The sequence below is a fragment of the Talpa occidentalis genome, unplaced genomic scaffold, assembly GCF_014898055.3.
Source record: "Talpa occidentalis isolate TD23 unplaced genomic scaffold, MPIMG_talOcc4v2.1 talOcc4.6, whole genome shotgun sequence".
NCBI lineage: Eukaryota > Metazoa > Chordata > Mammalia > Eulipotyphla > Talpidae > Talpa > Talpa occidentalis.
In genome coordinates, this window is record NW_023604972.1 from 89,405,436 (window position 1) to 89,428,996 (window position 23,561).

Genomic DNA, 23,561 nt, shown 5'->3' on the forward strand with positions numbered 1-23,561 from the left:
CCATGACCTGGTTGTCAGGAAGGCCAGCCTGAGCTGTCCTATATCCCTAAGGGGAGCTGGCCCCCAGGGACCCTAGCCAAATGCCATCCCCTGCATTTAAGTCATGTATGGTAATCACTTTTCATAATAATGGGACTTTGGAAATCATCCAGAACCCTTTGGCAAAAAGCTTCACAGGGTAATTAGAGAGGCAAAGCAGGATTTATATGATAGGACAGATTCTTCTTAAAGTTGAACAACATGGGACTATTTCACAAAGATTGAATCACTTTTTTTCCAAGTAAGGATGAGTTTTTCACATTCAAAATGCAAAACTAAGAAGTGTCTACACTTAACCATATCCACTTCTTAGTAGCCAGAAATATCACGTGATCTTCAAGCTCACAAGAGTATGACAGCTCTCCAGGCCTCAGACCTGAGGAAAGGGGCTCTGGATGTGTGGCCAGAGGGTCTGAGTGCTGATTCTGACCAGGCTTGGGCAACTGGGACAAGACAGTCTCATCTGCTCAAAAATTAAAAGTATTACTTATGTCCTAGGTGAGTTTTGAGAAAATTAATTATTCTGTACATATATAAAATGTTTTGTAAATAGCAGAGCATAAACAAAATTAAAGCATTATAACAACCATATGTGCACACTTGAGACACTTGGGCATAGCTTTGTTGTTTCACAGCAGTAAACGCAAACTGAAAAGAAATAAGCAGACAATAATAGAAACTGAAAAGGAAGGAAACATATGGCCAAACAAAAAGGGATTTCTCTGCAAGACTGGAAGAGTTAAGTTTAAAAAAAAAAAAAGGCCACAAAAATGAAGGTCTAATATGAAAATGCTAACCAGAGAAAAGTTGTCTCCTATGGAAAAACTGACAAGTTTCAGGTGTTTCATATCTGTTCATGCAGCCAGAAAAGCTCAACAAACGTCATCTCACCCTTAGTAATATTATTTGCCTCATCACCTGAGTCATATTTTATGTGAGTAAATTTGATCACTTAACCCCATATAATACTACTAAAATTTTCCAAATATGTGAAAAGTTGCAGGAACTGGTGGTAAATAAATGAAAACATAAATGAGCCCTTGTAGGTGAGGACTATACAAAGTAAACACCATGAGAGAGATGAAAAAGACAGACTCATTCAGACAGGCCGTGGGCCTCAAAAAAGAAAAAAAAAAAAGCTTGCATGTATGAGTAAAGCATCATTTGTCTTGCAAATAGATATATTTAGCCAACTTATTTTCTCACTTAATATAAACTAAATGAACACTGAATTAGAATACCTTCGACTGCAGGTTACTTGATAAAGAAAGTGATTCAGTCCTGGAGATACTAAAGTCTGGCTCAGTGGTGGTCTCGAAAGAGTCCATTTCATCCCCACTAGGAATCCCAGTTCTAGGGGAACTCTGCAACCCCGGAGTGTAACCAACGTGTGACTTTTCGGGATGTCCTTCCCCTTCGCTGTCGACGTCCAGGGCATCAAGGCTAGAACTGAAGCACAAAGCAAGCAAGCAGGTCACCCACAGAGAAAGGAAATGGACTAAGTCACTGGCTTCTGTTTCTCTGAATTCAAATTCTCTCACTGGTGTCAGAAACAACAGGTATTCATTTAATTTCTAATGAAATTTATATTTAAGTATTCTTATTGCTCTTTCCCTACCCCCATGCCTTCTCTTTTAAAATAAAAATTAAGGGCCTCCCCTGGTGGCGCAGCGGTTGAGCCCTGGGCTGAGAAGCTGCCCCCAGGCTCTGTAGCGCCAGTTCGATCCCTGACCGCAAGTGAGGGTCCCACATGGCATGATAGACCTCTTCTGTCTCGCCCACTGCTCCCCTCAGCAGTGTATTTCGTCAGTCTGCCTGTTCTGTTCCCCGCTCTATCTCTGGTGAATTCTCTTACCCTCCCTCGCTTCTGACTGTACCCAGTGCTTGTATAAATAAGTCTTTATAATAAAAATTTATGTTCCTCCAGATAAACATTTCTACCTAAAAGTTGTAGCGGCGGGATGGCCACAGAGCAGGATTTCTATGATTCGAGCAGACGGGGTAAAAAAGAAGTCCTGGAGCCCTCAGTGGCTTTTCAGGCTTTTATTGGGATTTACCAGGTACACGGCTGACAAGGGGTGTCGGGGCTGGGAGGCCTGCGAGCCAGCAAGTCTTCACTCTTTCTGGGCTCTCCGGCCTTCTCTCGCATTCTCTCTGCTTCTCTCGTGGTTCTGCTGGCGTCCCCATGACACCACCGTTATAAGCTCAGTCTCTCAGCCCAGGTGTACCCACTGACACATGCCCACACCCCACTCCAGGTGCCCGCCATCAGGCATGCATTCAGGACTGCAGAGATCCATCATCTATCCTAATGGTGGAAGGGCAGAAAAGCCTGATGCTTTTTATTTACCCTACAAAAGTCATTTTGAGTACTCTAAGGAAAAAAAGATTGTCTAATAGTCTCATCTGCTTATTTTGGCTTTTGTTTTTCTTGTCTTTGGAATCAAGTCTCCAAAGACATCTCTGAAATCAATGTCTCTGCGTGTTTTGACTGTTTTCTCCTATATGTTTTATAGCCTCCACGCTCATATCCAAGTCTTAATCTATTTTGAGATAATTTTTGTGCATAGTGTGATTTAGTGGTCTAGTTCCATTCTTTTGCACAATTTTCCCAGCACCATTTGTGGAAGAGACATTGCTTTGTCCATTTCTCCATTGCACACTCTTTGCTCTTTTGTCATACATTAACTGCCCGTGTCAAGTTAGTACTATCCTCACAGTAGTGTCCTCTTTTGCAAATGTAATTAGTACGAACCCCAAATAGTTACCGTTCAAATATCTAAAATGCAGATTTACCGCCATAGGGCTGCTTGGGGATCCTCTGGAGAGGTTTGCATGTGAAAATACACAGCATGGTATTCTCTATGCAGCCCGCCTGGCAGAAAAGGTCAGGATAGGTGGAGGGACATATAAGTTATGCAAAGTCCTCATCCCAGATTTAGTGTCAAGACACAGGTCAAACATGAGTCAAGCAAGGTCCCAAATGTGTCATATTATCATTTTTCGAAATATTTATAAATGATTCTCATGAGAAATCCACTTCAGAAACAGGTAGTAATTCTGCTCAACTACTGTTCTTTCCTCCTTTAACTTTAATAACCATAAAGTTAAAAGGAAAGAACTTGACCTCCCACATTCCTGGCTCATTCCATAATATTTGCATCTTAAATCTCAAACTGAGACAATGGCTTTCACATGCATGTTAATACACAATGCATTTATAAGTGTATTTTTCTTTTGATTATACTGTGAGAGTTACAATTTTATCAATAACACGAGAAACAATCTAGATTTTGAAATGTAAAGAACCAGAAAATGAAAATATAAATAACCATTTGCGTTATTTTTCTTTAAAAGAACCATATCTAATAGCCACTGAATATCAGCTTATTAAATGATGTGAAGCTTGGAATAGAGATATGACATATGTATTATTCATATGTGTACATATATACTATATTAGTCCTTGAAATAATTCCTGAACCCCACACCCCACACACGCCTCTACCAGCCCTGCTCCCCTGCCTCCAAGCTGTGACATGTTACAGAGGCTTCTAATTACCTTTATTCAGACTGGATAGCTTTCCAATATTCTAAATGGGCAAAACCCTATCTGCAGTAGTGAGATGTTTAAACTTCCCAGGGCAAGACCATGAACACAAAGTATAATTTAGATAGCCCATGAATGTTTGCATAAGCAGAACAGAGGAGGCATTGTGTCTTTCCTTCATCTATTCCTAGAGTGGTTCCTGCAGAGAAAGTATTCACTTCTCCTAGGTCACACAAGCCATAGAACTTAATTGCCCAGAATGCTCTAATCACACACAGTTTTTTGCAGAACTCTACGGCACCTATCCTGCGCTGGTAGCCTCTGGTCCCAAGCACATATGTGGAGAGTAATCACAGCCCTGCATCTTTAAAACCGCAAATCACTAAGTGGAAATCTAAAGAAACTATTTTATTATTTATATATCAGACACTACTTGTGATACCAATACCTATTCAAGTTTTACAACCTCAAGTGACTGTTTATCACTGCAAAGTACAACAGAGATGGGTGCCTGCTGATCACTGATCATCTGCCTTTTTCTCCTTTCTAATCAATTAGATCTCTGCTGAATAGTCATTCATCTAAGCTCATTAGATATTCATTCATAGATTTTGATTCATGATTTTATTTATTTTTTTTGTTTTTAATAGAGGCATGTTTTATTTATTTATTTGTTTGTTTGTTTTTTTATACATGCACTGGGTACAGTCAGAAGCGCGGGAGGGTGAGAGAATTCACCAGAGCCAGAGCGGGGAGCAGAACAGGCAGAAGGACCGAAGTACACTGCTGAGGGGAGCAGCGGGCGGCAGGAGAGGTCTGCGCGCCATGTGGGACCCTCCTCCAGTGGCTGGGGAGCAGCCGGGGATCGAACCAGCGCCGCACAGGCCGCGGGCAGCTTCGCAACCCAGCGCTCAACCGCTGCGCCACCGGGGAGGCCCTTGATTCATGATTTTAAATGTATAGCTATTGTCATGAATTCAGTTTCAATACTGTACAGCATTCCATTGTGTAACTGCATCTTAACTTATGTATTTCCCATTTGGGTTCTTTCCTGTGCTGTAGATACTCATGTATCTGTCTCCTAGGACACTGAAGTAAAACTGTTGGGTCATAAGATATAAGCAAATCCAACTTTGTAAGATAATACCTAATCATTTTTAAAGTTGTTATTTAATTTTCACTATCAACTGTAATAGGATTTTCCATTGTATGCATTTTCTTGGTGGAAAAGTTTATTGTCAAACTTTTAATTTTTTGCATACCAAGAAAATGTCTCATCATGATTCCCTATAATTTTTGTCAGTTTTTCTAAATGTCTTATTTTCAAATCAAGGGATAAAGAAACCTAAAAGGAGGCAATATTTTGAGACAGATTAAAAATAGAACAAAAAAATAGGATTTTCCAAGTCTAGCTATAAGGTTCTTTCATTTTCTTTAATTTTCTTCTAGAATACTATATCTTACCTTCTTTTCTTTAGATGACTTTGTTCCTTTTCAAATCCATGAAGACCAAAAGATAAATTCAAATTGGAAGCGTATGAACTAGATGGTGACGTGAATGGCTGCTGGGCATCAGGGTTTGATGTCACATTCTTATTCTCACTTAGTGGGTACATGCCAGGGTTGGTTTCAGGAGGAAGGATGTGCTTGCAGCTCTGAGGCCCCAGGGTAGAACCCATGGATTCAGGGCAGGAGTTTGTAGAGATGCCCTCTATATTAATATAGTTAATATCCAAGTCACCAACCTAGTTATTGAAAGAAAAATATTTGCTGAGCACAAACAGGAAAGATTGGCTTAGTTAAGAATAAAGTTTTCTCCACTACATGATATGCACATCAAAGACATCTTTACAGATACATCACCCAAAGCAGTGATAGTGAAGGCAAAGATAAACAGCTGGGACTACATCAAATTAAAGAGCTTCTGCACAGCAAAAGAGACAATAACAAAAACAAAGAGAAACCCCTCCGACTGAGAGAACATTTTTGCACACAACACTAATGATAAAGGACTGATCACAAAAATCTGCAAAGAGCTGATGAGACTCAACAACAACAAAGAAAATAATCCTGTCAAAAAATGGGCAGAAGAGCTAAAAAGAAACTTCTCTGAAGAGGAAATGCAAATGGTCAATAGGCATATGAAAAAATGTTCAACATCACTTGTCATCAGGGAAATGCAAATCAAAACTACAATGAGATACCATCTTACACCAGTGAGAATGGCACATATTAAAAAAAACTAGCAACAACGAATGTTGGCGAGGTTGTGGAGAAAAAAGAACTCTCCTGCACTGCTGGTGGGAGTGCAAACTGGTCCAACCACTATGGAGAGCTGTGTAGAGATTTCTTGACCTACTAAACATAGAGCTTCCATATGATCCAGGAATTCCACTCCTAGGTATTTACCCAAAGGACACAGAAACATCAATTCCAAAGAGCACCTGCATCCCTATGTTTATAGCAGCACTATTTACAATAGCTAAGCTTTGGAAACAACCCAAATGCCCAAAAATAGATGACTGGATCAAGAAGATGTGGTACATATACACCATGGACTATTACTCAGCATTCAAAAAAGATAAACACATGCCATTTGCAGCAACATGGATGGAGCTGGAAGGGATCATGCTCAGCGAAATAAGCCAGGAATAGCAGGAATCTAGAAAACTTAAATAAGGGACCAGGAAAAAGAATAACTATAAGAAAGAAAATATCAAAATCAACAAACAACTATGAACCAGAGACACTCTATGGGGGGTGGAGTGGGGAAAGGAGGGCTTGGGGTCAAAATAAGGCGGTTGTAATTGTATGGGGAATATAAAAATAAAATTTAAATAAAAATAAAAAAAGAATAAAGTTTTCTCAATTTTAAAACTTTCTGCATATTTCTTTTATTTGTTCTTATTTTTGCTTTGTTTTGGTTTATGGAAACAAAGAATTCTTTCATGGTATGTTTTCATTCACCTGGCTACTATCCCCTAATTCACAAAAAGGAAAAGGATCAACTTTTTATGTGTCTTATCAATATGAAGTTATTCTTTAACATTTTATGAACCACTGACTAAAAAAAATGATGGAACTCCTTGAGAGAAAAACTAAAGAGTAGGCATCTTTATTTTAAAAAGTAGTTTATAAGAATCTGGGTACTGATGGTCATGTAAATGTGAGTCTCCCCAAACTAGTATCAAACAACATAAGAACAAACAAACTATATGTACCTAGTAATACCAGAAGACAGGAAATGCCCAAACTTCCAATTGCCTGTAAATAACAAACTAAGTCAAATCTCAGCAACTTGTCATATTCTCCTAAAAGCTTTTGCTTAGTAAGGACAGTCTGGACATTGTCTATGGCCAAGGGAAGAGGGAGTTAGCAGAAGTCCTAAGGCTGATCAAAAACCAACACCTGCAAAAGAAAGTGCATCCTGCATATGTCAGAGTCCTGGATGACCCAAGTGCTTCCAAGGAAAGGCGCTAATAGGTACTGCTGATTTGAGGTGGAATCATCAAAATTCATCACATCTTAAGTAAAAGACAGCAAAAAGAAAGACAGTGACACATCGGGTAGTGAGGGGAAAAGAAGCAAAGGAACTTTTAGGTTCCAAAGTCAACTATCACAAAAATAATTTACTAAAGCAAAAATAATCAGTGAATGCTCACATTAGTGTGAGAGAACTAAGTAAGTGCATAGGATAGCTACAGAAACACAAATTCTTTCCCCACTAAAAAGAAAAACAGTAATTTTACTGAGAAGAAACTTAGTAGAACAAGATATGTGACCAGTAAGGGGACAAATTAATACACTCAGAAGAGCACAAGATCACTCCTTTAATATTCCTGCCAACCACAGACCAAGAAACTAATGAGGAAATGTCAGACAAATCAAAATGAAGGACATTCCAGCAAAAACAAAAACATCATATGTATTTTTCAAAATTATCAATGTCATAACAAAGACTAGAGGACTATCCCATATTATAGGAGACTAGAGAGATAGACAATTAAACACAACACGTTTTCTTTTTGCTAAAAAGAACATTACTTGGACAATTGGTTAAAACTGAATGATGTCTATAGACAGCTAATATTACTGTGTTGAAAATGACTTCCAGGGCTTCCCCTGGTGGTGCAGCAGTTGAGCGCTGAGCTGTGAAACAGCCCCCAGCCTCTGCAGCGCCAGTTCGATCCCCCACCTCTGGCGAGGGTCCCACATGGCATGATAGACCTCTCCTGCCGCGCCCACTGCTCCCCTCAGCAGTGTATTTTGGTCCATCTGCCTGTTCTGTTCCCCGCTCTGGCTCTGGTGAATTCTCTCACCCTCCCGCGATTCTGACTGAACCCAGTGCTTGTATAAATAAATAAATAAATCTTTAAAAAAAAAAAAAAAGACTTCCATATTTTGTTACTTACATGAGCTTCTATATGAGAGAATGTCCATGTTTTTATTTTTATTTTTTTTAAAGATTTATTTTTATTTATTTATACAAGCACTGGGTACAGTCAGAAGCGTGGGAGGGTGAGAGAATTCACCAGAGCCAGAGCGGGGAGCAGAGCAGGCAGAAGGACCGAAGTACACTGCTGAGGGGAGCAGCAGGCGGCAGGAGAGGTCTGCGCGCCATGTGGGACCCTCCTCCAGTGGCCGGGGAGCAGCCGGGGATTGAACAGGCACTGCAGAGGCTGCAGGCAGCTTCGCAACCCAGCGCGCAACTGCTGCGCCACCGGGGAGGCCCGAGAATGGCCATGTTTTTAGGAAATATATACCATGAAAGATGAGGGATAAAGGAATACCATATTTTAAATTTACTCAGAGTAATAAAGTACAACATATGAGCAATTTTGGTGAAACAACAACATTTGAGAAATTTTGATGTGGGTCACATAGAGATTTGTATTTAAACTCTTTACTATGTGTTTCTGCTAAATTATGCTAAATTAAACTCTCTACTAAATTATGTATTATGTATTACTATTATTGACATGTGAAAATAAAATATTTTTTCCAAAGTAGCTAACATGACAGAATATTTTTTCAAATTTTCAAAGTAGTTTTTATCATGAATTACTTCATCTGGTAGATTGACAGCTTTAAAAATCAATGGGAAACAGCACTGCAAACAAACCAGCCTTTATTTAGGTTTCTTGAGGGTCTTTGTGGAAATCAGGTAAGATTCTTTCCAGATACTGCTAGAAATTATTTAAATATACAGAACCTGGGGCCTCATGCTGCCCTTGATATTCCAAGGGACATATACATGAATAGCAAGAAAAGCTATATGGTAACGACAATGTGTAGATGTACTAAACTTTGTGATATGTATCCAGATTTTTAGTTTTATTTATGTTTCAATCCACAAAGTCAGGATTTTTTTGCTACATTTTAGTTTTACCAATTAGTTTGAGTTGTATCTCAAATATGATTCACATTGCTAAAGCGGCACTTCCCTTACCTGAAATATTCCCAAACGGTAATTATATCCTAACTTCATCTTTGGTTTGGGAAGTTTTACATTTGTAATACATCTTAGAACATATAAAAACATAATTTTCTCCCACATAGTATTAAGCCATGTACCATTTAGCTACTGGAGTAAATGGAAATATTGTAGTATTCACTGAGGCTCAGAACAGTAACAAAAAAGACAGAAGTATTTCATTTAAACTGCTGAGAATATAGCTGATGCTCACTCTTATTTATGGATTCCCTGTCATTTTGAATATCATCCAACCTGCCTCATATATAGGCATTTGGTATAACAATGTTTCAAAACACAAAAGCAAAAAAGCCAAGATATTGGACTAAACTGAAATTGAGGTTTACTTGATAGGAAAAAAAGTATACTACAGAAAACATCTACAAGTAAGAGGGTGTGATAAATTTATACTAACAATAAGTAGAATACCTATTGTTCAAAGGGCACACACAAGGTGCACCATATATGGGGATCTGGTTTCAAAGTCAGTAGATAAGACAGAAATTGTGTGTTGTCAAAATTACCTTTCAAAATCCCTTAAGTCTCCCATAAATTAAGGAGTACAGAGTCTTCAGATCTATTTATGAATACTAAAATTTGAGATCACTGAGCTAGAGAAAAACAGAGCAAATCCATACGTCCATGCACATTGGTATCATCTGCCTTTGTGAGATTTAACTTACTGAAGCCTATTAGAGAATGTGTGGGGAATTTTTAAAGCTCCCAGCTTCTTCGTAACATGACACCATTCTTTTTCAATGTTAAAGCTCTCCAACCTCAGTACCTGTTAACAGGTGTGTTGGAAGGATTAAACAAGTAATTTATGTGACAGCATCACATGGAGCTGGCACCAAACTCTGGCTTATAATCATCTGTTGACTTTGAATACAAATATTGTTTAATCAGATTATATATACACTGTTCCTTAAAAAGCTGTGAAGAAGAAACTGATCCATGAATAATCATTTCCTACTTTAGACCCATTTCATTTGGCAATGACTCAAGACCTCCTACATGCAGTATTTCACAGTGGGGTAAGTTGCGCCATGTTCTGAGAGAAGGACCAAGTTAAATGCTGAGATGATAATATGCTACACCATTACCTGAGCAGCTAATAGGCTGAAATTTTCAGAGAGCCACAACAATGCTGAATGTATTTCTCATATGCTCAGATTTTAGAACAAAGACCGATCCATCCTGTCACATCAGTCACGCCTTACCTGATCTATAACCATACAGTTAGCATAAACTTCATCACCACCATTCAGCACATCAGAAAGCTGGCCAGTAGCAAGGAATGTGGGTTGATGCTTGGATTTTTTGAGGACATCAAAGGAGCGATCTAGTAGAAAAGTGAAACAATGAAAATATAAGTACAAGGAATTTATTTTACAGTTGAATTTCACCTCCTTAATCCAACCACAAGGGGAAAAAAAAATGAAGATCGCATTTTCTTAAAGATGGCATTTTGCTGTCTTCACACATTAAGGTGTACATGCCAAGTATTTTCTATATCCAAACCTTCTCAGTTATCTAAAGCCTTCATAAAAATATAGATACACATATGCCCATTTCAAGCACTGTTTCTCCAATCATGAGAGATTTTTGTAAAAATCAATTAAGTTTATAGACTTCAATCCTAATATTAATCTAAAATTCATTTCACTTCATCAATACCTCAGAAGCATTAACAGTTATTTGCACTGTGATTCTCAGGCTCCCCTGGAGCCTTTAATGAAACTTTAATGAAACTCCATGATCCTTTAATGAAAAGATCCAGATGATACAAAGTCTAGAAGTTCTGGTTCTATACTGCCTTCTGAATGTGAACAGTCATACAGAAAAAGTTTTGTTCTATTTTAATTATAGGAAGCTTTTTGCTTGCTTCTACAAGCTCAGCTTTGTTCCAAATAGATGAGGTTGCTCAAAGTTGAGTCCCAGAGATTTGTAATGTTACTGTGTTTGTAGGGAACATAAAGTTGAAGGCAATAAAATAAAGTCAAGTCAGAATGCATCATTTCCTGTAACTTTGGCTGAATTAATGAATCTCTAGATAAACTTTACAGAGTTTTCTCATCCATGAAAGGTGGATTCTTATTGTGTTTTAGTCATAGTATGGTTTGCGGATTAAATAAGTTCACTTATGCAAAGTGATTAACACATGCCTAGCACTTAGTAAGAGTTCAATGAATATTAACTGTTGCTATTATGATATTTTGTTTTTATTAGTAGTGATTTTTAACCATGATCAATGTGAGGTTCAAGATTATTAACACTAATCATGAAAAGCTAAACTAGTAATAATTAACATCTATAAATGACAATAGCTAAGTTATATCCATAGCAAATGTCATCCTTACTGACATTCCAGTAAGTTGTCTTCAGTGGGTACAAAAGAGAGACTATTGCCTCTAATCTATCACCTGCCTTATCTATGACATAGTGTAAAAGGCATGGAAGTGAATCAGGAAAAGAAAAAAAAGATTATTAACTGTTGGACCAGTGTACCAGAAATAAAAAACAACTCTGTTCCTTTATATATGTTTTATAAGTTACAAGGATATGTGAACTACATGAGCCAAATATGGCTTAGGATTCTGCCACTAAATCTCCCTCTTCCCCAGAATATTACAATGAGATTTTATTAGAGTTCTCAAGGAAATATACAATACAAATGGAAAACATTATCTTCTTATAGTCATAGTCTTCTTTACTTAAGAAGTTAAATAGCTAGCAATGTAACATACAAAGCCCACAAATACTTCACAAGTATAACCTTTATGATCAATTACTATTCATTATCACCCTAATTACACTAAATAAAGGTTCATTCCAAAGGTTATAAATCAAAATCCTGACAAAACACTTTCATTGTGTTTGTGCTCACATGTCATTTTACATATGTTTGAAAAACAATCATAAATAATAGAGCTCTCTAAAGTGTAATTAATCCCGCTTAACTTCTCTACAATATCATGAATTCACAGACTGTAAAACACTTGACATTTCTATCATCACACTCGGGAGGCTGTTTGCACCCCTTTTTAATCCCTCCATCATTGCCAGATTAAGGCTTCACTGATAACTAGACTAAGAACTAATGAAATAGTCAAATGAAGCAATTCTAAGTAATTGATAGATTTCATTTTAAAAACAGAACCAAAGGCAATATTACCCCAAACTGACTGCTGCTAGTGAATGCATCTATCAGTCACCCAACAACCATGTTCTCATAAAGCAAGAAAGTGAGTTCTGTGTGCAGACCTCTGACCCTATACTTCAAGGATGAGCAAGACCAGGAACTACTTCTGTTTTTACACACACAGGTAAAAGTTACTTGGACTTGGGCCTCCCTGGTGGTGCAGCAGATTGAGCGCAGCACTGTGAAGCTGTCCCAGCCTCTGCAGTGCAGGTTCGATTCCCAGCCTGCCAGAGAGATACCCACGTGGTGTGGCAGACCTCTCCTGTCTCGCCCACAGCTCTCCTCAGCAGTGTTTTCGGTCCTTCTGCCTCCTCTGCTCCCAGTTCTTTCTCTGGTGAATTCTCTCACCCTACGCCTCTGACCTGTACCCCAGTGCTTGTATAAATAAATAAATCTTTGAAAAAAATAAAAGTCACTTGGATTCAATTTTTCTTCCACAGACAAATCTACCTAATGCTACATGGTAGCTCAGAATCTGTAAGGAGATCATACCCAAGCAGTAAAGTAAACTAAAAGATGAAGGAGTTTCTTTGGTTACTTTGGGGTTTAATTTGTTTTCTGCATGGTTAATTTGATCAGTGGTTTAGAAATGATGTAATTTATTTACAAAAATAGGTCCATAATCTACCTGCAATTCTGAAATCCAGAAATCTCTAAAAATTAAAACTTTTTTTCATAAATTTGGTTCAAAAACATTTTGATTGTGAAATCGAAGCTGACCCACATAAGGCTGTCATATAGTCTCTATTTACTCCCCTTGATGTGAATGTTCGTATGTTTGCTCCAGAAATATTCCAGTGCTTCGTGATGGCATTGCCCAAGTGTCTCCTATAGGGGACATATTTAAAGTAAACGCTATGCCAAAAAGACCTGAAAAGTCTAAATTTTAAAACAACTCTGGTCCCAAGAGGTTCAAGAAGAGATTATAGCTCTCCATTAACCAGAGCACATATCAGACCAGTATTTTCTATTCAACTACCAAGTTCACAGTTGTTCCCTATCTACTCACCACCTGTATTATTATATTATATTCCCCAGTACTTGTCTTTAGATTCACCTTTTTTCCTTAAATAAAATTTTCAAAGAATTAACTGACCATGCTTTAAATGGAAAGCCTACATTCCTTGTCCACAGCAGAAGGGTTTAGAAGTACTAAAGTAAAACAATGAAAACAAAACAATGGAATGACATCCTGACTAACCACTGTTGCCCATTAAAGCTAAGAGTCCCTACCACCTTCTCCCTCTGTCATAAAGGAAGATGCTTAAGAAGTCAAGAGGTGTCAAGGTGCAGGTCGTCAAAGTGATTTTCTTCAGCAGAAAGATCAAAAGAAAATTGAAAAGGAAATGCTGCCCTACCATGTGATTCAATGTTAAATAGTGTCCGGTTGAAATACCATCTCAAGATCAATGATGCCTGGAAGATTTTATCTTATACTTTTGGAAAACTTGTCCGGACCATGTCATCATCCTGTCATTTAGATAAAGAGTTAAGAGTCTTATTAGGGGGCTGTGGGGACTTGACTGTACAAAAACACAACACAAAAGTGAGAGGGAAAAATCATGTGTCTAAGATTGTTCACCCATAACCTGCCATATAGATTTGTTGGATCACTCACTGAACTATTTATAAAATTGGCCCCAAAATTCTTCTCAGTGTAGCTCTCAGGAGCATCTACAGCTTCTACTGGCCAAAGAAGCCAAAAAATAATAGGATCTAGAGATGAACACACTCTGACAAACCAGAAGATGACATGCAAGACCTCTGCTTCAGCACTGCAAATAATGGAATTCAAACCAGCAGAAAAAGATTTACTTTGGTAAGAAAAAGACTTCAAAAGTGCTTTCAAATAAACATCAGCTACATATGCTAAAGTGGTTAATTGTTCTAGCGTGTTTCAATTCAGTCAAAGAAATAGCTACAATGGTTTCCTTTTTTAAAAAACTGACCTACTCAAGATTTTCAAGATATATGATTTTTATTACTTCCATCTGTAAGCACTTTTCTAGCGAATTAAGTGAAAAATTATTGCCAAAAATGTTCTTTAGATCCTTTTTTGATGAACACATAGAAATAATTTGCAGTAAGAAAATCCGCTTTTGTCTTAAATTAATGTTGGTCCTTAATAGTCTTAGCAAAAAGTCAAACTTATAGTTTCGTTGCTAGTATTAATTTTTTAACAATTGGTAAATCCATATTTCAGAGATAATATAAATGTAACCAAAACTCAACTCCTATTCAAATGGCCACAAATTTAAAGTTAGTGAATAGCAAGCTATGTATTGTAGTAGTTAAGAGCATGGAATCTTGGTTGTCTGGGTTCAAGACCCCATTCACCATCTATTAGCTGTGTGACCCTGGGGAAATTACTTAACCTTTCTGTGTCTCCATTTCCTGATCTGTAAAATAGGGATAATAGTCTAGCTCACAGAGTTGATGTGAGGATTAAAAGACAGTATTTTAAGTAACTTGAGCATAATCTATACATAAGAACATTATTAAAATAAGTACTATATACATGCTATTATTGTAGAAGGAAAGCAGTTGCACAATTTTGATACTTTTTAAAAATTTTGGTTGTTTAAAAAATGATTTCAGCCTTGATTATAATTTCACATGTTTGAAACCAACCCAAGGCAACTAGAATGCACAAGACATTCCATTTGCTACACGAAGAACTTTTTAAATGTTGTACAATCCTTTTATTTCAGACATAGACCTGGTGAAGAAATTTTGAAAAGTCCAATCTGAACATGGTAACTGTAAAATGAGGTCAAACTGCCAATAAGATTTACTTCCACCAGCTTAAAGATGAGATTCATAAAATAGGAGGTATTATAACTGCAGGACGAACAAAGAATAAAGTCAGACAATCAGAGACAGCATTTCTCACGAACAAAGGGAAGGTTTTAGAAACTATGATGTTCTAACATGACGAAGTGGACTTGAGCCAGGTTCTCACTGCACAGTGCCTAGAGGATAAACAGTTACTCCAAGGGGAGCCCCAGCTCTCCCCTTGCCCATTATTCTCACAGCTTTGTAATGTAATCTGTGGAACTCGATAAGGACTCCCTTAAGCAGAAATTCACACAGGTACTTCCTTGCTATACTAAATGCCCTAGTAGATGAACAGGAGAATCAATTGAAAGTAAATGTGTTTCACCATAGAAAGCAGAGGAATTGGAACAAGTGGGGAGAAGAGGTGGAGACAGCTGCCGATGCCTCCCTTTTCTCTGACATTTACAAATATTCCAAAACCAGTAGGAAATAGACCTGGACACAGACCAGCCCAGGGCTTTTGCCACCTGATTTCTAATGAAATCCAACTCTTCTCTCAAGCAGCTAAGGACCTTGTGGCTAAAGGAAACTGTGGCCTACTTGACTGGTTATATAAGAAACCCACACCCAGACATAAACACACCCGGCCAAGACAGCCTTTTGCAAACCTGCTGCTGACCTGGTTTGGCCCACTCTGGGTGCCAAGCTCATGCCTGCAAAGGTCAGGAAAGGACCTCTTAGTCCAGATATTTCTTTCATTCATTCATTTTTGTTTTAAACCTGGAAGGGTTTATGAAAACAGCTGAAGGATTTATTAAGAATGACTAATCACCACAAAATGGGTGAGACTTATTTTAAATTTCAAGTCCCGGTACCCACCGAACCAGTGCCCATCATGGTCACCAATGACCCTGCTACTACAGAATTTAGCAGTGAGTTCTCAGGTCTCACCTTATGTGACTACAGCAGCACGTAATACAGCTGATCAATCCCTTTTTCCCCTTTGCGTCCAGGACACCACTCTCTCTCATCTAGCCTTCCTTCCCAGTCTGTGTCTTCTGGATTTGGGCAGGTTCAGTGCTCTGGGGTCAATCCTCAATTCTCCCTCTATTCCACTCATTCCCTGGATCAATATTACATGTCATCACATACCATTATATAATTATGATTCCAGGATGTTTATCTCCAACTCAGACCTCTCCCCTGAATCAACTGTCTCCTTGATGTCACCCAGCATCCAGCCACATCAAGCACAACAGGTGTGAAGCAGCACTCTTGACTTTCCTTCCTACATGTGCTTTTCCCAGTGAATGGAAACTGTCTTCTTTGGAGTCACCTTAACTGTTCACTTTCTTTCATATGGAGATAGAGCCAACATCTGACCTTTTCTCATCACCTCTTCTGCTACCCTAGGGTCAACCAGCATCATCTCCTACCTAGACACAGCAAGATTATTGTCTTCTATCTGGTCTCTCTGCTTCTACTTCTCTGCATGACATAGCCTATTCTGCAAGGTAGACATAGCAAAGAATTCTTTCACAAAGAATGTCAAATTATGTGATGCCTCTGCAAAATTTAATGGCTTCCCATTCTCATTCTGAGTAAAAGCCAAACTTTGCCACAACCTACAGTTCTTTACTAAAATTGTCTAGAAAACTTAAATAAGGGACCAGGAAAATGAATAACTATAAGAAAGTGAAAATCAAAATCAACAAAAAACTATGAACCAGAGACACTTTTTGGGGGTGGGGGGCGGGAGGAGAGGGATTGTGGTCAGAATGGGGGGGGTTGCAATTGTATGGGGAATATAAAAATAAAATTTATTATTTAAAAAAATAAATAAATAAAATAAAATTGTCCTTGGGCCCAATTCCAACATGGATATATGTACTGGCGAGCATGGGGTGGGGTGTCTTTCTCACATAGCCAAGTAATGTTCAGACTCCAGTTGGATGTCCCACAATTCAACACAATCTGACAGCACTTGCAAAGAGATAGCATTAATTCTCACAATTTAAGGGTTTAATTCTACAAGACTCCAGCCAATCTCAGACACCAATGGCAAGCCCAGGTTATCACATGTGCTTCTGACCAACCGACTACAGAGAGGAGCTTCACATGGCCCCTCCTTGAACTTTAGACAATTGCAGCCCCACTGGTTACCTGTACTTCTGACCAAGTGGCTATAAATCAAAGGTTCCCATGACCCCTTTCAACCTCCTCCTAGGGTTCAGTTAATTACTAGAGCAGCTCACAGACTTCAGAAAAGCATTTTACTTCTAAGGTCAGTGGTTTATTACAAAAGCATGTAACTGGGAAGAGTCTGAGCAAAGAGATGCAATAAGGGGAGGCATATGGCAAAAAGGCACAGGGCTTCCATGCTCTCTCAGTGTATTCTTCCCAAATCTCCCTGTGTTCATCCAATATCAGAGCTGTTGGCAGCTCTCTAACACCTATCCTTTGTGTTTATATGGAGGTTTCACCATATAGGCAAGATCAATTTACTCATTGCCACTGATGACTGAACCAACTCAAACCCCAGCTCCTCTTCCCCTCCAGAGAGGTCAGGGGACTGAAAGTTTCAACCCTGTAATCACTTGGTTGGTTCTCCTTTAACCAACCCTAACCCTTAGGACCAAAGGGTGCCTCATTAACATAACAAAACACCTTTATCTCATCAATTAAGAAATTCCAAGGATTTAAGAAGCTCTGTACCAGAGAAGATCAAATACAGATTTCTTATTGTAAATCACAATATCACACTTTATAACCTGCCCCTCTCCCACCCTCACCCAACCTATACTCTACTCCAGCCACAATGGCCTTGCTGTTCTATGCCTCAGGTTATTTGCACTTGCCATTCTCTCTATTAGGATTGTTGTTTCCCTAGATATGCAGATGTCTTGCCCCCTCACTTTCTTCATGTCTCCATTCAAATGCTATTTTATCAAGTCTCTCTGACCATCAGTTTGTACACACACATATTAATAGGAACCCTCTAATGCCTGCTTTATTTTCCCTTATACCACATATCATCACCTATATTATACATTTATTGTATACTGTGTTTTCTTCTACTAGGATATAAGTTCCTTGAGAACAGCAACTTTGAATGTTTTGCTCACTGTATCTTCAGTGCCTAAAATCATATCAAGTACATAGTAGATACTCAATAAATATTATCTGAAGAAGTGAATAATTTCTCTTTAAGAACAGAAACTTCATACCAGGTACAATTGAGAATGCAAATTAAGACTCAGATTCTGGATGTTTTCTGGTATATTGCCCAGCTGGTTCTGCTTTACTCCAGGTTTTGGGGAACACCACTTTTTTTCCTCTTATTGGTTCATTTACCCATTCATTCTTTCTCTTTTTCAACATTTTCTGAGTGTCTATCAATAGGCAGAAATTGTGCTAACCCATGCAAGGCCTTCATCTTTGACAATTAAAAACACTGCACAAGTGATAGCAAGGCAAAGATAAACAGCTGGGACTACATCAAATTAAAGAGCTTCTGTACAGCAAAAGAGACAGTAGCCAAAACAAAGAGACACCCCACCAACTGGGAGAAAATATTTGCACACAACATTAATGATAAAGGACTGATCATAAAAATCTACAAAGAGTTGAAGAGTCTCAACAAAAACAAAGTAAATAATCCAGGCAAAAAATGGGCAGAAGAGCTAAAAAGGAACTTCTTCAAAGAGGAAACGCAAATGACCAACAGGCATATGAAAAAATGTTCAACATCACTTGTCATCAGGGAAATGCAAATCAAACTACAATGAGATACCATCTTACACCAGTGAGAACGGCACATATTAAAAAAACTAGCAACAACAAATGTTGGCGAGGTTGTGGAGAAAAAGGAACTCTCCTGCATTGCTGGTGGGAGTGCAAACTGGTCCAACCACTATGGAGAGCTGTGTGGAGATTCCTCAACCTGCTAAAGATGGAGCTTCCATATGATCCAGCAATTCCACTCCTAGGTATTTACCCAAAGGACACAGAAACAGTAATTCGAAAAGGGCACCTGCACCCCTATGTTTATAGCAGCACTATTTACAATAGCTAAGCTATGGAAACAACCCAAATGCCCAAAAATAGATAACTGGATCAAGAAGATCTGGTACATATACACAATGGAATATTACTCAGCAATCAAAAAAGATAAACTCATGCCATTTGCAGCAACATGGACGGAGCTAGAAGGGATCATGCTCAGCAAAATAAGCCAGAAAGAAAAAGAAAAATACCAGATGGTCTCACTCATAGCAGGAATTTAGAAAACCTAAATAAGGGACCAGGAAAAAGACTAATTATAATAAAGTAAAAATCAAAATCAACACGCACCTATAAACCAGAGACACACTATGGGGTTAAGGGGTAGGAGGGATTGGGGTCAAAATAAGGGGGGTGGAAATTGTATGGGGACTATAAGATGAAAATGCATACATTGTGCAAAAATGAAAAATGATGTAAAAATGTATAAAATTTAAAAAGGAAAAAAAAAAAAGAAGGAAAAAACCACTGCACAGCATAGTGCCCTTAGTTTACAATAAATGTATAGAATACTTAAAAAAAAAATTCTCAAAGGTGAGCCATTACAACTATTTCCCAGGAGATGTCCCGACACTTCTCTGAAAGGCCATGGGGCTGTCCTCCTCTGAGCGCTTCCTGCCTGTTATCTCTGTGTTTTGTCCTGTGTTTTCTACCACACTCTGGGCAGGATTGTATTTTGCCCCTCCTGCTAAGACAAGTAACTTCCTGGTGGGGTTTGAGCTAAAAATAGAGCTTCCCACACCCTTGAGATGGTGGGTGCTTCCTGAGCACACATCTCCACACGCCTGCTGGTAGCAGGGACCCAAGAAATAGTCTTTAATCTTTTTATTTTGATCAAGTAGGTTGCTCTTCTACTAAAAGGATAAAGGGATTATCAGGCAGATGTGCAAGATAAAGGAAGGAGATCATCAAAAAAGAAGAGAAGAAGGAAAACATTAGATACTGCAAGACTTAGCATATTAGCATACGAGCAGTTCTGCTATTATAGCCAGAAGGAGACAGCGCTTACTACGAACCAGGCACTGTGGACTTTACGTATATTAACTCATCTGAGGTCCCCCAAACCACCATTTGAAGTGGTATTATTTATTATCTCCATTTTACAGATTTGGAAACTGGGGTACTATTTAAGTAACTCCCCAAGATAGTAGAACAGTAAATGGCAGCTGTAAGTAGACACTGTTAGGCAGTTCAGAGTACTTTAATTAGTAATTGGGGCTACTGAGCATTCTGTTTTGAACCAAAGAAATTGGTATTTGAGCAATGCCAGGAATTCTCCCATTAAGAAGTTTCATTCATGTGCAACATGACATATGCTAGGAGTGTTTGTTCACTTCCTGGGTCTGTGTTATCAGTCTCTGGACATTTGAGGTTGGAATATGACAGTCTGAGTCTTGCTCAGAAAATATTCATAAAACATTATATTTTCACTTCACTTAACCATACAAAATGCAAAAAAAAAATTAAGAGAAAAGACTGGAAAGATAAAAATGTTAATTGCTATCTTCAAGTGGTGAAATACCATTTTTTTTTTCAATTCTTTTCTACCTGTAACTTTTAGATTTCTAATAGCCATTTTTACACCAAAATAAAACCAAAATAAATGGGGAAAAAACAAGTCAAGTTTTAAAAATTTGCCTTTATAAAGGTGCAGCTGTGGAATCTCATGCAATATAGGTTTTCAGTACATCAACTTCATCAGATAACATTTTGCATAAATTTATTAGCTGGAAATGTTTGATCAAGTGTATACAGTGTTGGTTTTTTTCCCTTCTGCCAACCCTACTTTCTATAACCACGTGAGGAATGAGCATGTTCATTCATAGCAAGAAAGCTGAGGCGCCAGAAGAACGCTTGATCTGCCCAGGTTAAGTGATAGAATCTGAGGCAAACACTCATGCTCAGAAACTCCCTCTCTCACTGCAAATAGCATCCTCCAAATAGCAAAATTCAAAGGTTACTGCGCCAAATTCTGGAACTTACAGATAGTCCTTTCTACTAATGGTCTGGTGTACTATAGAAGAAAAAGGAAAAAATAGCCTCACAAGAGAGAGCGAACAGTTTCAGGAATAAACTATCATTTATCTCCTTGCCTATCCTTCCTCTAAGGTTCTCTGAGGGTTTTTCTGAAGTTAGTCTTGGCCTGAAAAATCTCTGGGCCTTGCTCTTCTGAGCTGGACTTGAGGTTGAAGAGAAGATCCATCGAAATGCCAAAATTATCCTTAGCCCAGGCATTTCCTGTGGGTCATAAGGAAGCTAACATTGCTAAAGCTTTAGTGCACACCAGGATGTGTCTGCAAGAACACAGATGACAAGCTAGAGAATCTTTTAACACCACTCCAATGTCCAATTCATTCTCAGAACTTACCTTGTCCTCCCGGAATCCTGTAAAAAAGAAAAGTGAGCCCTGGTATGAGATCAGGCCTTTGATCCAGTCCTGTCAATAACAGTAATGCTGAGGGCGGAAGTAAACAGATTCCAGAGAGGTCGGGGTAAGACTGTGTCTCCAGTCCTCAGCCCTCTCCCTTAGAACAACAGTTTAAATCCCTCTAAATAACAAGTCAGTACTCTAAAATCATTTGCTAAAAGTAGTCCTATTCTGTGGTTTTGAAAGACCTAACTATCAAAATTATTGAAGAAGCAAACTAGCCTTTTCCCTGGTAAAACACTGGAGACATAGAGGGAGGTAGGGAGAGGTGTAAGAGAAGGGAAGGGGAAACAAATAATGTCCCAAATCTTTCCCAAGTTTTCTCCCTAATCTTTCCAAGTTCCCATTCCTAATTACAGCAGCACATAGAAGCCTTTGAAAACACATATGTTTATACTTGAGTAAGAAGGCCTCTCAAACATGTCAGTAACTTTTCTGCCCTTACTTCCCCCCAGCTATCAAGAGGATGACCAGTCATGTGTGGTGTGAGGACTTTAATGTGACTGGGTATAATCAGCAGTTCCTTTCCTTCTTGATGCAGCTCTCCAAGGCCTAAAACAAATCAGTCTGCAGAAAGGAAACTTTGAGGGGAGGGAATCCTAACACATTATACCAACACTAGGTTAGAGTTGAAAGACCTTAAATAAAGTAGCAGGACTTGATAATTTTAGGTGACTATAGACCAAAAATACTAATAAACTGATGAGGAAGATGCTCCTATGTGTCACCATTACAGGATCCCCTATGCAGAGCTCACATCTTCCATGGCCTGGAAAGACACTGGCACATAAAAATTTTGTCACTTCAAAAATCACGAAGAGCTCCATTTTCCTCCCCATCACATCCCCAATTTCTCTGGGTTTTTCTATATGACTCCTGAATCCTGCTCTCTAAATACTTTTTTTAAGATTTATTTTATTTATTTATACATACAAGAACTGGGGTACAGACCAGAGGTGTGGGGGTGAAAGGATTCGCCAGAGACAGAGTGGGGAGAAGAACAGGCAGATCTACTGAAATACACTGCTGAGGGGAACAGCGGGTGAGACAGGAGAGGTCTGCTGCACATGTGGATGGCTCCCTGGTCAGGGATCGAACTCATGCTGCGGTGGCTAGTGATAGCTTGATAGCGCTGAGACTTAACCCCTGTGCCACTAGGGAGGCCCTGTGCTGTATATATTTTTATAATACTGTGTTTTCATTTTTATAATGCCACAAAATATAAAAATACCTACAGGTGACTCTGTACTATGTGGGAATATGGAGTAGATGAGATTCCATCATATTTAAATCATTTGATTCCTCAAAGATTAGTGAGATCTTTCACTAATATACTTTATATATTTTATTTTTATTTTTTTAAAGATTTATTTATTTATGCATACAAGAACCTGGGTATAGGCCAGAAGTGTGGGGTGGGGTGGGTGGGGGGTGAGAGGATTCACCAGAGACAGAGTGGGCAACAGAACAGGCAGATCTACTGAAATACACTGCTGAGGCGAGCAGTGGGAGAGGCAGGAGAGGTCTGCTGCGCCATGTGGGTTACCTCCCTGGCCAGGGATTGAACTCATGCTGCAGTAGCTGGCGATAGCTTGATAGTGCTGAGACTTAACCCCTGCGCCACCAGGAAGGCCTCCTGAATACTTCTAAGTAGACTGGCATGAATGAGAGGTGGATATGAGTTTCATTTCAATTCATAACCAGGGACAATGGAGCTCAAAGAGATGCGACAAGTGGTTTCCCCGCCTGTGGGGAACCGGGTGAGATAGGCTAGGGGCTACTCTGAATGGGGGGTGGGCTTTTCCCACTTCCACTCAAAGCTCTGGAGGAGACCACCCTGAAGTCTGCCCCATGCCATCACCAGGACAACCACCTCCAAGCAGACTAGCAGACGAGAGAGCAAGTCAGGCAGCAGGTGCAGGTCCAGCTTCCCTGGGCTGCTTCCAGTTACCTAAGTGTTGTGAATGGGTCCCTAATATTCCTCAGTCCTCTGAGAGGACCATGAATGGCTGGATTGAATACCTGGGGA

The 23,561-nt window shown here is 38.9% G+C and overlaps 1 protein-coding gene across 1 annotated transcript in view; it reads right to left on the minus strand.

Moving 5' to 3' along the window:
* LOC119260417 (rho guanine nucleotide exchange factor 28-like) overlaps positions 1–23,561 on the minus strand; it is a 200,889-nt gene that overhangs the window by 25,302 nt on the left and 152,026 nt on the right. The window contains exons 10-12 of the mRNA XM_037529350.2: positions 10,283–10,404; positions 5,054–5,334; positions 1,281–1,488 (exon numbers count right to left, since the gene is read on the minus strand). Of these exons, the coding sequence (XP_037385247.1) occupies positions 1,281–1,488; positions 5,054–5,334; positions 10,283–10,404 (611 nt within the window). The remainder of the gene's footprint in view (positions 1–1,280; positions 1,489–5,053; positions 5,335–10,282; positions 10,405–23,561) is intronic.